A 17130-nucleotide genomic window follows, 5' to 3' on the forward strand; every position below is an offset into this window, starting at 1 on the left:
TTCATTCATCAACTGATGGAAATTTTGGGTTTCCACTTTTTGGCTATGATGAACAATGCTGTTCTGAACATTCGTGTACAAATATTTGTGTAGACATGTATTTTCACTTCTCTTGGACACATACCTACGAATATAATTTCTGGGATCAGATGGTCTACCATCTTTTGTTTTTGTTCTCATTGAATTCATTTTCTTCTGCTTGAAACAAAATGAACCCAACACTTTTTTTCTGCCAACTCTATTGTCCTTTTTAACTGTTAGGATTTTTTTTTTCCTTTTCCTTTCACTGCCAAACTTCTTAGACCAGAGGTTAACTTTTTTTATTTTTTAATCTCATAGTTTACTAGTTATTCTTTTTTGATTTAACTTCTTATATTTCTTCCATAATACCCAAACTGAGCTCTGAAAAGTAACCAGGGAGGATTTTCTTCCCCCATGAATAGTGGATTAGTTATCGTAATCAGCTTTCCTATTAAAAATAATTTAAGGGTTAGGAAGATTAAAAAAATATCTTAAATGGATCAAAGAGATTACAAAACAATAAAATACTGGCCAAAAGAGGAAATAGAGTGCTGAAAATCAACCCTTGCCCTGAGGGGTTTGCTAATCCTGGAAAATTTGGAGTCTCCATTAAGACAACCATATCAAATGGAGAGGCAGAAACAAAACCCAAGGTCTCCTAGATAGGTTGGAACCCTCCACAGAGTAATATAGGGGTCTTACTGTCTTACGATCTGATAGAGTTTGTAAGATGCCCTTCCTTACAAAATAGGAAGTGGAATAACCTTTGAAGACATTTCAACCCAGTTTGAATTCCTTGGAACTAAAAGAGATTGCCAGATCTTTAAACTTTGAAATCTCTCCCTTGATCTGAGGGTCATATGCTCAGATGTAGTAGAGGCAAATTCTTCTAGTAGAGGAATTTTCTTTCTTTACTTAGTAGAGGTTTTTAATTATTCCTAAAAATAATATTTCAAATATAATATAGTCCCACAATTTAGAATATATCAGTCATACAAGAAAACTGTTTCTATGGGCAAAACCTAGCGAACACCAATGTGTACACACATGCACAGGCACCCCCAGACCTACAAAGAATTCAAATATTGGAATTACAGATATAGTTTAAAAAACTATAATTCAGAATCCTTATCAAATACAGTGCTATTTATAATGCTGTAATATAATGTTATATTCACTTATAAGTGAATAAGTTTCACAGAGTGTCTCTCCATGATGCTAATAATACCCTTATGTGAATTGATGCAATAATGCTTCTTCTGAAAAGAGAATATTTTGTATTGACAACTTATATTAAATATTACATTTTTTTAAATGCACAAAGACTGAAGCATTGAGACTAAACATGTCTCCCCTTTTGAGAGGCCAAAATAATTCATTTGTTCATAACTAATTGTATTAGATAGTAATCTCAATTTTATTTTTTTTATTTTTTAAAAGATTTTATTTATTTATTCATGGGAGACACAGAGAGAGAGAGAGAGAGAGAGAGAGAGGCAGAGACACAGGCAGAGGGAGAAGCAGGCTCCATGCAGGGAGCCCGATGTGGGACTCCATCACGGGACTCCAGGATCAGGCCCTGGATTGAAGGTGGCGCTAAACTGCTGAGCCACCCGGGCTGCCCAGTAATCTCAATTTTAGATGACAACTTAGAGTTTAACTAAATGCCACTTTCTCTCATGTCAAAATCATAGAATTTTATAAAGTTCTAAATAAACCAAGCTGTGTAAATGATCCTTTGGATCCCCAAGAGAGAAGCCCTCTAATAAAAGATGAAGTAAGCTATCTGCCTAGTATCTTTCTTTTTTTCTCCAGAGAAAAAGACTAGAAAATAAAGGCAGAGAAAGGGAGATACAAGAAAGATAGGAGAGAGATAACTCCACTGCTTAACTTTCTTGCCTACAGGAATTGTTTCCTCAAATTTTCATGAGGACTGTGTTATTTCTTATCTGGGAGATCCTTTTTTTTTTTTTTTTTTTAAGCAATGTAGAGATTTTCAAGAGTAAAGGAATCACATTACACAATTTCAAGACTTACTTATTATAAAGCTACAATAATCAAGACGGCATGGTATTGGCAAAAGGATGGACATATGTATAGACTGATGGAACAGAAGAGAACCCAGAAATAGACCCACACAAATAACATCAACTTATCTTTGGCAAAGGTACAATGGTAATTCAGTGAAGAAAAGATTGTTTTTTCAGCAAATGGTACTGGAATCATTGGATGCCAGAAAATAAAAATAAAAGAACACAGACACATACTTCATATTTTATATAAAAATTAATTCAAAATGTATAATAGACTTAAATGTGAAATATAAAACTATCAGACTTAGAAGAAAACAAAGGGAAAATCTGCCTGACCTTGGATTTGGGAGTGAGGTTCTAGGTAGAATACAAAAAATATCCATGAAAAGAAAAATTGCTAAGTTGATTTTGTCAAAATTGAAAACTTTTGTTGTGTGGAAAATACGATTAATGACAAGCCACAGACTGGGAGAAACCATTTTCAGATTACATATCAGATAAGGTACTTGCATCTAGAATATATAAATAACTCTTAAGAGAGCAAACAACCCAATTAAAAATGGTCAAAAGAGGGGCGCCTAGGTTGCTCAGTCAGTTGAACATCTGACACTTGTTTTTGGCTCATGTCATGATCTCATGGGTCATGGGATTGAGCCCTACCACAGACTCTGAGCTCAGCAGGGAATCTGCTTGAAGATTCTCCCCTCTGACCCTCTCTCAATGCATGTTCTCTCAAATAAGTAATTTTTTTAAAAAAGGTCAAAAGACCTGGACAGATTCTAGCAAAGAAGAAGATGTAAGAATGGCAAACACATGAAAAGATGATTGTTGACTATATATTATACATATATAATATATATCATTTGATTATATATATATAGATATATATAATATATATTATATATATATATATATATAAAACATATCATTAGGGAAATGCAAAATACACCCACAGAGAGCTACCACTTCATACCTATTAGAATGGCTAAAATCCAAAAACTAGCAATACATGCTGGTAAGGATGTGGAACAACAGTAACTCTCATTCATTCCTGATGGGAATGCAAAATAGTGCATCCACTTTGGAATACGATTTTAGCAGTTTCTCATAATGTTACACATAGGTTTACCACATGACTCATTGATTGCGCTCCTCTGCATTTACCCAAGTGATTTAAAAGTTATGTCTCCCCAAGAACCTGTATGCAAATGTTTATAGCAGCTTTATTCATAATTGCTAAAAGGCTAAAGGAACCAAGATGTCTACTCATCGGAGTAATGGATAAACTGTGATATAACAATACAGCGGAATACTATTTATCAATAAAAAGCATCAAGCTATTGATTCATATATTGATGAATCTTTTATATTTATTTATTTATTTTTTAAAGGTTTTATTTATTTATTCATGAGACACAGAGAGAAAGAGAGAGAGAGAGAGAGAGAGAGAGGCGGGCAGAGACACAGGCAGAAGGAGAAGCAGGCTCCATGCAGGAAGCCCGACATGGGACTCGATCCTAGGTCTCCAGGATCAGGCCCTGTGCTGAAGGTGGCGCTAAACCACTGAGCCACCCGGGCTGCCTGAATCTTTTTTATTTAAATTCAGTTTGTCAACATATAGCACATCATTTGTTTCAGATGTAGTTTTCAGTAATTCATCAGTTGCATATAATACTCAGTGCTCATCACATCACGTGCCCTCCTTAATGCCTGTCACCCAGTTATCCCATCCCCCCACACACTTCCCTTTCAGCAGCCCTCAGTTTGTTTACCAGAGTTAAGAGTCTCTCATGGTTTGTCTTCTATGACTTTTCCCCATTAAGTTTCTTCTCCTTCCCTTATGGTCTCTTGCACTATTTCTTATATTCCGTATATGAGTGAAACCATATGATAATTGTCTTCTCCATTTGACTTACTTCACTTAGTGTAATAACCACCAGTTCCATCCACGTCGATGTAAATGGTAGGTATTCATCCTTACTGATGGCTGAGTAATCTTTAATGCATTTTACTGAGTGAGAGAAGCCAAACCCAAAAGCCTACTAATTGGATGATTTCATATAACATTGTGGAAAAGGCAGAAATGGAAAACATATTAGTGGTTGCCAGGGATTGGAGGAGAGGGGAGTATTGACTACAAAGCAAATGTACAGGGGAACTTTTAGGGTGAAGGAATTATTCTGTATGGTATTGGCATGGGTTTGTGTATTTATCAAGCCCATAGAACTATACCTACCCAAATGCTGAAAGTTTATTTCCTCAGTGGTGTCATGTAGATATTGTGTACCCCCTCACGTGATGTGATAAGGAGGACATTTCATTTCTGTGGTATTTCAAAAACCTGTTACCACAGTCTAGTGATGAAAAAAAAACATCAGACAAACCCAGACATGGGGGGGATGTTCCACAGGTTACCTGGCCAATACTCCTGACTCTCAAGGCCATGCAAAACAAGGAAAGACTGAGAAACAGACCAGACGAGACTTAGGGAGATGGGAGAACTAAATGCAGTATGGTGTCTTTGATTGGATCCTGAAATAGAAAGCAGACAACAGTGGGAAAACTGGTGAAATTGAAATAGAAATGTATAATTTAGTTAATGTGTGTCAGTTTCTTTGACAAATGTACTCTTGTAATGTAAAATGTTAACAGTAGGGGAGACCTGGTAAGGAATACACAGAAACTCTGTACTACCCTTGCAACATCTCTGTAAATGTAAAATTATTCCAAAACAAAAGGATTTTTTGGGGAAAAATAGAATATTACAGGTTGGTTATCAGTATCAAATATAGAAGAGTGTTCAATTAGGATTGAGAAATGGAAAAGATTCTAGACTATGAACAGGAGGTATTTATAGGAAAAGAAGGTAATTTTCACAAAAGTTTATTTCCAGTAGGTAAAAAGCATGAGAAAAGTTTGAGTTCCCAAATACAGGTAAACCATTTATTTTAGTTATAGAAGTTAGATGAGTATTAGAATGTTAATTAAAAAGGAATTTTTTTCAAGATATGGAAAATTTTTACAATTTGAAGGCAGGAATATGTGGAATTTAGTTGGGACAAATTAAAAGCAAGGAAATCACTGTAAGTATGATGAAATAAAATTTATATCTTAATTCATTATACTAAATGGCCCTCAGGTTTTGGTTTGTTGTGTTTTGCTTGTTTTGTATAAAAAAGGTTGTAGTGAAATCATGGAAAAATAAGTGAATTACTTTTTTCTTTTCTTTTTTTTTTTTTTTAATTTATTTGACAGAGCACAAGCAGGGAGCGTGGCAGGCAGAGGGAGAGGGGAGAAGCAGGTTCTCCACTAAGCAGGGAGCTCCATGCAGAGCTAGATCCCAGGACTCTGGGATCATGACCTAAGTCAAAGGCAGACACTTAACTGACTGAGCCACTCAGACGCCCCGTGAATTACTTTAATATTTTATTTTGTCCGTTTTTCAGAGATACTAGGTAAATTGATGGTTAACTTTTTATGGTAAATTAATATATATTATATATATACACACATAATTTAAGATTTTTATTTTATAAGACAAGTTAATATACATAATGTCTTACTTCTGAAAATGGAGTACATTCAAAAGTGAAAAAGATTTAGAAATTTTAATATCCTGTATCCATATTACAGTTTTTTTTTCTGTGTTTCAGTTATATGATCAGGTATCAGATGAAAAGTGCTAATTACTATAGCTGTTAAGGTGAAGTATATAAAGTAAATAAAGTAAATATTTTGAGGACCACAGAGGTATTTTATATTACATTTTTTACCATCTGTAATTGAAAAATTATATACATATACATATACACGCATACATATTTTAATTAGGGAGTTTTCATGTTCTTTAAGGAAATATACTAAAATGCATAAAAAGGTAAAATGTGAATTTTTATAATATCAATAATTTTCAGTAAATTTGTGTAGATTTTTTCATGTGAATTTATTAGAAAATAAATTTGTAGTAATTTACAAGTTACAAAGTAATGTCCTATTAATGCTCTAGACACCTAACAGCAAAGTCTAAAAACTTATAAAGGTATGTAAAATTAGTTACATTACTACATGTTTTGGCATGTGTTTTGTTGAAATAACAAAGATTTTAATACCGGATCTCAGTCTTAATTACACTATTTTGTGATCAAGCTAACCAAATAAGAAAATAAAAGTACTAGGGCACCTGGGTGGTTCACTTGGTTGAGCATCCGACTCTTAATCTCAGCTCAGGTTTTAATCTCAGGGTCGTGAGTTCAGGCCCCATGATGGGCTCCACACTGGGCATGGTGCCTACTTAAAACAACAACAAAAAAGCTTTAGATGGCACCTGGGTAGCTTGGTTGACCATCTGCCTTTGGTTAGGTGATGAACCTGGGGTCCTGGGATTGAGTCCCGCATCAGACTCTCTGTGGGGAGCCTGCTTCTCCCTCTGCCTAGGTCTGCCTCTCTCTCTGTGTCTCTCATGAATAAATAAATTTTGAAAATCTTTTTTAAAAACGTATTAAATTTAGCTGGAGAAGGTTACAAATTTAATATCTTTCTTAATGTTAGGATTCTTTCAATGCTACTCATTTAAGCTTTCTCTTAGAATTTAAATTCCCACAAGAGATCCCAGAAAAGTTGTTAATATAGAGACTAAAGTATGACCCCAGGACTCAGTTCCTGAAACCCAGACAACTAAGCCAACATGCATAGTCCATTCAGCTACTGCTAGTCAAATTATATTTGCATTTGCCCCAGGTTTCCACTCACTGTTAATTGCCATCACTTCTGGAATGTGTTGCATTTTTTTTTCAGGGATTAATGTTAAAGTATATATATTTTTTTTTTTTTTTTGCTGGTTTATTTATTTATTTTTTAATGATAGTCACAGAGAGAGAGAAAGAGAAAGAGGCAGAGACATAGGCAGAGGAAGAAGCAGGCTCCATGCACCGGGAGCCTGATGTGGGATTCGATCCCGGGTCTCCAGGATCACGCCCTGGGCCAAAGGCAGGCGCCAAACCGCTGCGCCACCCAGGGATCCCTGTTAAAGTATATTTTGAATCTTACCTGGAGTTGGATTTCCACTAGAATTTTAGATGAGACTCCTACAGGATACTCTAGGAATTTAAAGTCCATAAAAATTCTTAATTTTTCATTATTTTCAAACTGAGATTTTAATCATACCTACCACAATAGCACAACTTAAATGTGTTATACTTTTATTCTAATATGTAAGTATTGTAGCTGTTTGTCACATCCATATTACAGATACTTTTCTCCTCTCTTAATTTGGGACCATTATTCTCAGCTGTGCATAATATTCCTTGTGTGTATGAATTTTAAGGGCACAGCTTTAGGAACTAGTTACATGGGTTATATATTATTTTAGTTAAAGGGTAATTATATGCAAGTTAAAATAGAACTTATCTTCTTTTACCTTTCTATTCTTAGGTAATCAGTTGCATACAACTGGATCTTGCAAGGATCGGCTACCAGGAAATTCTCTTACTGGTACCTTATTTCGGTGGGAAGAAGATGAAATACCAAGGTTAGTTAATGTTGTAAAAGAAAAAAAACCCTATTTTACATATATACTACTGTATTCAGAAATTAATGGTTACTGTAATTTAATTTTAACATTAAATTTGTTCTTTTAATCTATGTCAGAAAAGCAAATCTCAACATCAGTATGCCACATGGAATCACAAATTTTAAAAACAGACCTTGAAAATAGGGTGAAAATAGAACTAGTTATTACATAATTAATAAAAGTAATTTGGGTATAAATTTTTATACTTCTCTCCAACATTTGTCTTCATGATGCATTATTGATATCCTAGAACTCATCAAAATCACATAGTAAAAATAGTAATTTAAATGTAAATAGCAAATATTTTTAATAAAAATAACCCCAAAATTTCTAAATATTTTTATGGGAAAAAGTATGTTGACATACTCTGTATAAATAATGTAGTTTGTGATTTCTTTTGACCAAGTGTATTACTATTAAACTTTCTGGGGGAGGTAACATATTCCAAATGTTTAGATTTCCCTAACATAAACAGATATATAATTACTATGTATCTATATTAATAATAACAGTTTTATACATAGAATTCAGAAAGGTTTATCTTTTACACCACAAAGTTTTGCCCAAGCTTTCTTGATCATTCTATTTATCTGTTGGGTATTGGCAGGGTCATTGTAGCTTTCCTCTTTTCACATAATACATGTGTACCTCTTGGTTCCTTCTCAGATACAGCAGAATTGTTTATAATCATGTTGAAGTGGTATTGAGTTTAGACAGTATTATTTACCACATCAAATTCAAATTCTAATCAATCCAGAGCAAAGTGACCAAGAAGCTACTTGCTGCCTTCATTTTTTATGTCTGTGATAAGTTCCTCTATCTCTCTGAAATTTGAGATCAACTTGATCCAAGGATTTTACCTATTCACTAGAGCCCTTAGTTTTCAAAGGTCTATATTTAATAACTTATGTTTTGCTTGATCAGATTAAGACTAGAGTTTATTAATATTTGAAATCCTTTTATAAGCAAACACCTTTCTAGTTAGGTCATAGTAAAGCTTCACTTGTTAGAAGTAAGAAGTTTGCATTTTAGAATGTTTTAGGGGAGCTTATTTTAGTATTCTTAACTGACAAATTATGAGCAAAGATATGAGTAGGCAAACTAGTGAAATTAGACAAGGTACTTGAAGTTAGAAGTTATAAATAGCAGATAGTGGGACACCTGGGTGGCTCAGCGGTTGAACATCTGCCTTTGGCTCAGGGCGTGATCCCATGGTCCCGGGATCCAGTCCCACATCAGGCTCCTTGCATGGAGCCTGCTTCTCCCTCTGCCTGTGTCTCTGCCTCTCTCTATGTTTCTCATGGATAAATAAATAAAATCTATGAATGAATGATAGCTATATATTTTTGTCTCAGATTATGCCACATTTTTGTATTTTGGGGATACTTATATTGTAATAAACATGAGAATCTATTGTTTCACCAAGTGCAATACCATAATGTAAAAAAATTTTGCCATGAATTAGTACTCTTAGATTTTGTTAGTTTCATTTCTGTCCGCAGTGCTGCAAGCACTTTCTTGCTGGGTACCTTTTTTTTTTTTTTTTTTAAGAAAGAAATGTTTTATATTCCTTCACAAACATTGAAAGGACCATGTAACAAAGTCATAGGAGATGAGAGTGCTGAGTTAGCAGTTTCTACTAATCCAACTTGTTAACTCATTGTAAATTACCACATACTGTGGACCTTCAAGATCCTTCGCCAGAGTGTTGAATCCATAAAAGTCAAGTGTACTGGAGTAATCTCAACCCTGGGTGCCCATCATTTGATCTGAAGAGACTTTTTAAATTATAGGTGTCCGAGCTCCACCCTCGGATCTATTAGAATCACCTATTTAGTGATTCTAAATAGTGTGTCTGTTTTGTTAAGCTAAAAACAGAAAGGTTCAGAGAGGCACAATTGTCTAGTTACTGTCATATTGCTTATCTACTTTTCATGACTATAATGAATAGTTTACATGTTTTGCTGACTCAAAATTTTTACTTACAATTTTTCTATCTACTGGAAACAAATTTTTAATTGTAAAAACTACTTCCTTTCCCTAGGAACATTTCCTTTTCTGAATGTCTAAAGTAGTTTTGTAATAAGGATAAAAAATAGTTGTAAATTATTATTATGAGATTGCATTTTTTTAATGCTATTGTTTCCCTCCTTTATCACAAATATACTAATCTTGGGGACGCCTGGGTGGCTCAGCAGTTGAGCATCTGCCTTGGGTTCAGGGCGTGGTCCCACATCAGGCTCCCTGTGAGGAACCTGCTTCTCCCTCTGCCTGTGTCTCCCTCTCTCTGTGTCTCTCATAAATAAATACATAAAATCTTTAAAAAAAAAAAAAAAGGGCAAAAAATATACTAATCCTGGAAAACTCACCCTTCAAATTTGCACTATAATTCTTGCAAAAATTGTGAAACTTTTCAGTATAAGGAGAAAACTATTGACCAAAAGACTCTTTATCTACTATTTCAGTTCGTGGCAAAACTGCTTTTATTATTTATTATGAATAAAACAGACAAACCACATTGATAATTATTTTTTCTGAAAGTAAAAGGGATATATTGTGATACGTTGGCTACTATGTCCCTTCCATATCACTGGTAAAAAGATATATGTGTCTATTTTTTATCTACATGTATATGTACATACATACAGTGATTTTTCCTTAGGGAGAGACAGTGGAAAATTAGATTTTGCTAATATGTTTCTCTTAAAACAAAAGAAAAATCTTTCAACTAAAAATGTTAATGAAATCCATTATCACCCACTTTCTGGTAAAAGTTCTCCAATTCATTTGGGATCTGTGTTTGTAGGAGATCTAAATTTTGGAATGAGCAAACTGGTATCCATATTGGATATTGTACGTTCATTCTCTAAAATGGATGGTTTCCTAATCTTTTTTGCAGCTCTGATGAAAAAAAAAAAAAAAAAAGCTATTGAGAAAAGAGCATTGGTGGGGAACAACCCTCTGTAGTTGTCATAAGAATTAATGGCCTAATGGTATCACTTTTCTTAGCTATGATCCCACTGTTGAACTCCTGTTGTTTCTTAGCTCTATAGTTAGAGACTTTTAAAGCGTTCCTCAGCTCAGCAGTAATTGAGGGCGGGGATAACAGTATCATTTGCCCACTTTTTATTTTTTTTATTTTTTTAAGACTTATTTATTTATTCATGAGAGACAGAGAGGCCGAGACACAGGCAGAGGGAGAAGCAGGCTCCATGCAGGGAGCCCAACGCGGGACTCGATCCTGGGTCTCCAGGATCACACCCTGGGTGGAAGGCAGACGCTCAACCACTGAGCCATCCAGGCGTCCCTGCCCACTTTTTAGTATGCTCACTTTCCCTTACCTCTTGTTGCATATTCCATCCTCATTTTTTACATCTATGATTGCTGAGAAAGATGTCTCTGGGCAAGTGATTACAAAGGTATATGGTTTCTATATCCCTCTGTTGTCTCTCTGTTATCTGATCCCACTCAACCCTAGATATGACCCACATGCTAAAACATTATACATTCCTTGTGTATAAAATATAATGAACCAAAATATATAAAATAAACTGGAAAAGGATCTCAATAGAATTGTCAGTACAACAGGTTTTGTATTTTTCTCTTCCTGTTTTTTATTTTTTTATATGTATATGCACAGTATCAATTGTGTCATGAATAATTGTGACTTACTATGATATTACTGAACATGAAAAAATAAGAAAAATCTTCAAAAAATTTGCTTTTACATGATTAAGATACATACACATATAAATATTGTGACTCTATTATTTATTTGTATTTTAAGTAATCACTATCCAATGTGGAGTTTGAATTCACGGCCTGAAGATTAAGAGTTGCATGCTTTACCGACTAAGCTACCCAGGTGCCCTGATTTTATATTTTTTGATATCTTCTTAATACAGCTCTTTAATACTGGAAGGTGTTGAACCTCAGAGTACATGTGAATTAGAAGTGGATGCCGTAGCTGCTGATATCTTAAATCGGCTGGATATTGAAGGTATATACATAGTTATTAATATGTGTTTTTATTTTTAAAATTTAACGACCGAAGTAGAGTGGAGAAAGGGAAGAAAACATTAGTAGAGAAGTAACATGTTCTATATAGCAGGAAGATGCAAAATGTTACAAAGATTTCTTCTGTACCTCTGATGAGATGGTCATTTTTTCATTAATATTTTTATTCATGTCAATATGTTAGCATAGACATGAGCCTAAAGTAAATGTGACACTGAATACATTAGCCATCATAAGAGAATTTAATATACTCTGCCTTTTAATTTTTTAATTTTCAGGTTATATACTAGGGAGGGGACTCTAAAGTATGTTGGCTGTCATCAGATGTTTGAATCTTATTTGCTGGGTTTTGGGGAGCCAGTAGGAAGAAAACTAAAAAAGGAATAATGTAATAATGTAGGTTGGGAGTGTTTGGTCATTTTATTACACAAAGCAGGTAATTCTTTGGTTTTTTTAAGGCAGTATTTATTTTCTTTTAAGTTTGAATTTTTTTTTTTTTTTGAGAAAGTATTTTTCACTTTGACTCTTGACATATTGTTTTGATTATAGCTCAAATTGGTGGGAACCCTGGACTGCAGGCCATATGGGAAGATGAAAAGCAACGGCGAAGAAACCGAAATGAAACCTCTCAAATTAACCAACCTGAATCACAAGGTATCAACCTAATAGTACTCTGGTGATTTTTTTTTTTTTTTTTTTTTTTTTTTTTTTTTTTTTTTACACACTAGATACTCTAATGGAAAAGTTTTAAGCCATTGAGTTTTTATCTTGACATTAAATTTTACTTTTCAAATTGCCTTTAAGTGTTCTAGTTTATTTCCTATTGTCATTGCTCTGAACTGTAATTCTTTACCTCCAAAGTGTCACTGATTGTTCTCTCCCTTCACCCACATGCCCCATCCCCATAGAAATTAGCATCTTCGTTATCCTTCATTTTCACCTTGCCTTGTCTCTTGCTCACTTCTTTGCTCCTTTTTTTTTCCTAGTATGTTCTAGCCTTTTGTATTTCCAAATGAGCTAAAATACAGAAGATATGAGTCCCAACTTAGAAAAACTATATTTTGTTCATTAAGCTTTGAAAACGTAACCCATGAAATACTGCCCTTAAACTATTTTCTGAGCATGTCATATAAACTCTAATTTTGATCATCTTGTACAGCTCTGAAGAAAATACTCATTTTATGTATTATTAAATTCTGCTACATTCAAAAAAAATTTGAGGGCTTAAATGCTGTGAATACAATAAAAATTTTTAAATAAAAGTAAAAGAATCAGACATAATTCAGAAGGTAAATATATTTGAAAGTCCAATTAAAATTTTTATTATGTGTTAGACATTAAAAATGCTGTGATAAATTTTGAATGCCTTCTAAAATAGACATGTCTTATAAGGGGAGAATTTCTGGGTTCAGAGTGTATGAGTGTATGATACATTTATAGGTAGAGAACAGTGTTTTTGTTTTAGGAATAGGTTATAATTATAGAACTTAATCTTGAGCTGACTTTAAGTACTTAATTTCATAGCTTCAATAACAACCATTTCTCCTTAATTTTATAATAGGCTACTTTTAGGTAGTATTATATGTGTCAAGAGAAAGATAGGAAATTGTTACCATTTTAAAAGCTACTCTAAGAGAAAGGAAAATACTTCGTTCATTTGTCATCTGCATTTTTTAATGCACTTTCAAAATTCAAAGATCGCAGGTTTGTGCCAGCAACAGAAAGTGAAAAAAATTTTCAGAAGAGACTTCAGGAAATTCTCAAACAGAATGATTTCTCTGTGTAAGTGGTTATTTATTATATCTCAGAACTAATTTTATTGCTTTGTAATGTAGTTTGTTATAAAGGATATGTTTTAATTAAGCAGAACATTATCAGGATCAGTGGACTACAGCGATGGATCTCAGGAGTTCTCTGCTGAGTTAACACTGCACTCTGAAGTTCTGTCTCCTGATACTCTTCAGTGTACACCGGCTAATATGGTAGAAGTCCACAAAGATACAGAGTTGGGCAAAGGTGAGGTTATCAAGTATACAGAGAAAAATAGACATCTGTATACCTAGCACCGAGATATTAGTATTTGGTCGAGTTAGTTAGGTTTCTTCCATTCTTTTACCTTTTCTTCATTTCTAGAGGTAAACACTATTCTGAAGTTGGCGTAAATTGTTATGATACATGATTCTATATTTTCTTATGTATGTGTGTCATTATATATAGTGATATTTTAGGTTTTTTAAGATTTTATTTATTTATTCATGAGAGACACAGAGAGAGGCAGAGACATAGGCAGAGGGAGAAGTAGGCTTGCTACGGGTAGATGGATATGGGACTCATCCCAGGACCCTAGGGAGCACGCCCTGGCCAAAGGCAGATGCTCAACTGCTGAGCCGCCCACATGTCCCTATTCTAGGTTTTAAATTTCACATAAATGGTAAAGTTTATCCTTAAATGGTAAGTTAAGCAACTTGCTTTTTTCATTCAGCCTTTTAAAAATAATTGAATCGAGGAGGCACCTGGGTGTCTTGGTCAGTTAAGCATTCAACTCTTGATCTCAGTTCAGGTCTTGATCTCTGGGTATGAGTTCAAGCTCCATGTTGGAGCCTATTTAACAAAAATAATAATAAAATTTAATTAATTGAGGTATAATTTGTATAACATAAGTGCACTCATTTTAAGTGTACAATTCAGTGATTTCGTAAGTTTAGAGTTATGCAGACATCCCCATAATTCAATTTTAGAACATTTCCTTCACCTCAGAAGATTCCTGTGTCTATTTGCAATCACATCAGTTCCCACCTCCAACCCTGAGTAAACAGTTATCCACTTTCTTGTCTTCCAAGATTTGCTTTTTCTAAAGAGAGATCATCACCAATACCAAGGAAATACAAACAATTTAAAAAACTTACTATGATCAGCTATATGCCAATAAATTAGGCAATATAGAAGAAATGGACGCATTTCTGGAAAACCACAAACTACCAAAACTGGAACAGGAAGAAATAGAAAACCTGAACAGGCCGATAACCAGGGAGGAAATTGAAGCAGTCATCAAAACCTTCCCAAGACACAAAAGTCCAGGGCCAAATGGCTTCCCAGGGGAATTCTATCAAACGTTTAAAGAAGAAACAATACCTATTCTACTAAAGCTGTTCCAAAAGATAGAAAGAGATGGAATACTTCCAAACTCGTTCTATGAGGCCAGCATCACCTTAATTCCAAAACCAAAGACCCCACCAAAAAGGAGAATTATAGACCAATATCCCTGACGAACACAGATGCAAAAATCTTCAGCAAGATACTGGCCAATAGGTCCAACAGTACATTAAGAAGATTATTCACCATGACCAACTGGTATTTATCCCCGGGATGCAAGGCTGGTTCAACATTCGTAAAGCAATCAATGTGATAGATCACATCAACAAGAGAAAAAGCAAGAATCATATGATCCTCTCAATAGATGCAGAGAAAGCATTTGACAAAATACAGCATTCATTCCTGATCAAAACTGTTGAGAGTGTAGGGATAGAGGAAACATTCCTCAGCATCTTAAAAGCCATCTATGAAAGGCCCACAGCAAATATCATTCTCAATGGGGAAACACTGGGAACCTTTCCCCGAAGATCAGGAACACAACAGGAATGTCCACTCTCACCACTGCTATTCAGCATAGTACTAGAAGTCCTAGCCTCAGCAATCAGGCAACAAAAAGAAATAAAGGAATTCAAATTGGCAAAGAAGGAGTCAAACTCTCCCTCTTTGCAGATGACATGATACTGTACATAGAAAACCCAAAGACTCCACCCCAAGATTGCTAGAACTCATACGGCAGTTCAGCAATGTGGCAGGATACAAAATCAGTGCCCAGAAATCTGGCATTTCTATACGCTAACAATGAGAGTGAAGAAAGAAATTAAGAAGTCAATCCCATTTACAATTGCACCCAAAAGCATAAGATACCTAGGAATAAACCTAACCAAAAAGGTAAAGGATCTATACCCTAAAACTACAGAACACTTTTAAAAGAAATTGAGGAAGACACAGAGATGGAAAAATATTCCATGCTCATAGATTGGAAGAATTAATATTGTGAACGTGTCAATGCTACCCAGGGCAATTTACACATTTAATGCAATCCCTATCAAAATACCATGGACTTTCTTCAGAGAGTTGGAGGAATATTCCATCTTAAGATTTGTGTGGAATCAGAAAAGACCCCAAATAGCCAGGGGAATATTAAAAAAGAAAACCAGAGCTGGGGGCATCACAATGCCAGATTTCAGGTTGTACTACAAAGCTGTGGTCATCAAGACAGTGTGGTACTGGCACAAAAACACACATAGATCAATGGAACAGAATGGAGAATCCAGAAGTGGACCCTCAACTTTATGGTCAACTAATATTCAACAAAGCAGGAAAGACTGTCCACTGGAAAAAAGACAGTCTCTTCAATAAATGGTGCTGGGAAAATTGAACACCACACACAGAAGAATGAAACTAGACCATTCTCTTACACCAGAAACAAAAATAAACTCAAAATGGATGAAAGATCTTAATGTGAGACAAGAATCCATCAGAATCCTAGAGGAGAACACAGGCAACACCCTTTTTGAACTTGGCCACAGCAACTTCTTGCAAGATACATCCATAAAGGCAAGGGAAACAAAAGCAAAAATGAATTATTGAGACTTCATCAAGATAAAAAGCTTCTGCACAGCAAAAGAAACAGTCAACAAAACTCAAAGTACAACCTACAGAATGGGAGAAGATATATGCAAATGACCTATCAGATAAAAGACTAGTATCCAAGATCTATAAAGAACTTATTAGACTCAACAGCAAAGAAACAAACGATCCTATCATGAAATGGGCAAAAGACATGAACAGAAATTTCACAGAGGAAGACATAGACATGGCCAACAAGCACATGAGAAAATGCTCCGTGTCACTGGCTGTCAGGGAAATACAAATCAAAACCACAATGAGATCCCATGTCACCCCAGTGAGAATGGGGAAAATGAACAAGGGAGAAAACAACAAATGTTGGAGAGAATGTGGGGAAAGGGGAACCCTCTTGCATTGTTGCTGGGAATGTGAACTGGTGCAGCCACTCCTCTGGAAAACTGTGTGGAGGTTCCTCAAAGAGTTAGATATAGACCTGCCCTACGACCCAGCAATTGCACTGCTGGGGATTTACCCCAAAGATACAGATGCAGTGAAACGCCAGGACACCTGCACCCCGATATTTATAGCAGCAATGTCCACAATAGCCACACTGTGGAAGGAGCCTCAGTGTCCTTTGAAGGATGAATGGATAAAGAAGTTGTGGTTTATGTATACAATGGAATATTCCTCGGCCATTAGAAACGACAAATACCCACCGTTTGCTTTGACGTGGATGGAACTGGAGGGTATTATGCTGAGTGAAATGTCAGTCAGAGAAGGACAGACATTATATGGTCTCGTTCATTTGGGGAATATAAAAATTAGTGA

At 35.0% G+C, this 17130-nt stretch overlaps 1 protein-coding gene across 6 annotated transcripts in view; it reads left to right on the plus strand.

The window, feature by feature from the left end:
* Window positions 1–17130, plus strand: part of REV3L (REV3 like, DNA directed polymerase zeta catalytic subunit) — a 177340-nt gene that overhangs the window by 64393 nt on the left and 95817 nt on the right. For 4 of the 6 annotated variants that reach the window (XR_012033687.1, XR_012033686.1, XM_072831739.1 and 1 more), the window contains exons 5-9: window positions 7485–7581; window positions 11529–11623; window positions 12190–12294; window positions 13338–13422; window positions 13505–13656. Coding sequence is in view for 4 of the 6 variants with exons in the window: in XM_072831739.1 (XP_072687840.1) it covers window positions 7485–7581; window positions 11529–11623; window positions 12190–12294; window positions 13338–13422; window positions 13505–13656 (534 nt within the window). In the remaining 2 variants the exon portion in view is untranslated. The remainder of the gene's footprint in view (window positions 1–7484; window positions 7582–11528; window positions 11624–12189; window positions 12295–13337; window positions 13423–13504; window positions 13657–17130) is intronic. The other 2 variants (XM_072831736.1, XM_072831738.1) reach the window with 1 other exon arrangement.

Source organism: Canis lupus, chromosome 7, assembly GCF_048164855.1.
Source record: "Canis lupus baileyi chromosome 7, mCanLup2.hap1, whole genome shotgun sequence".
NCBI lineage: Eukaryota > Metazoa > Chordata > Mammalia > Carnivora > Canidae > Canis > Canis lupus.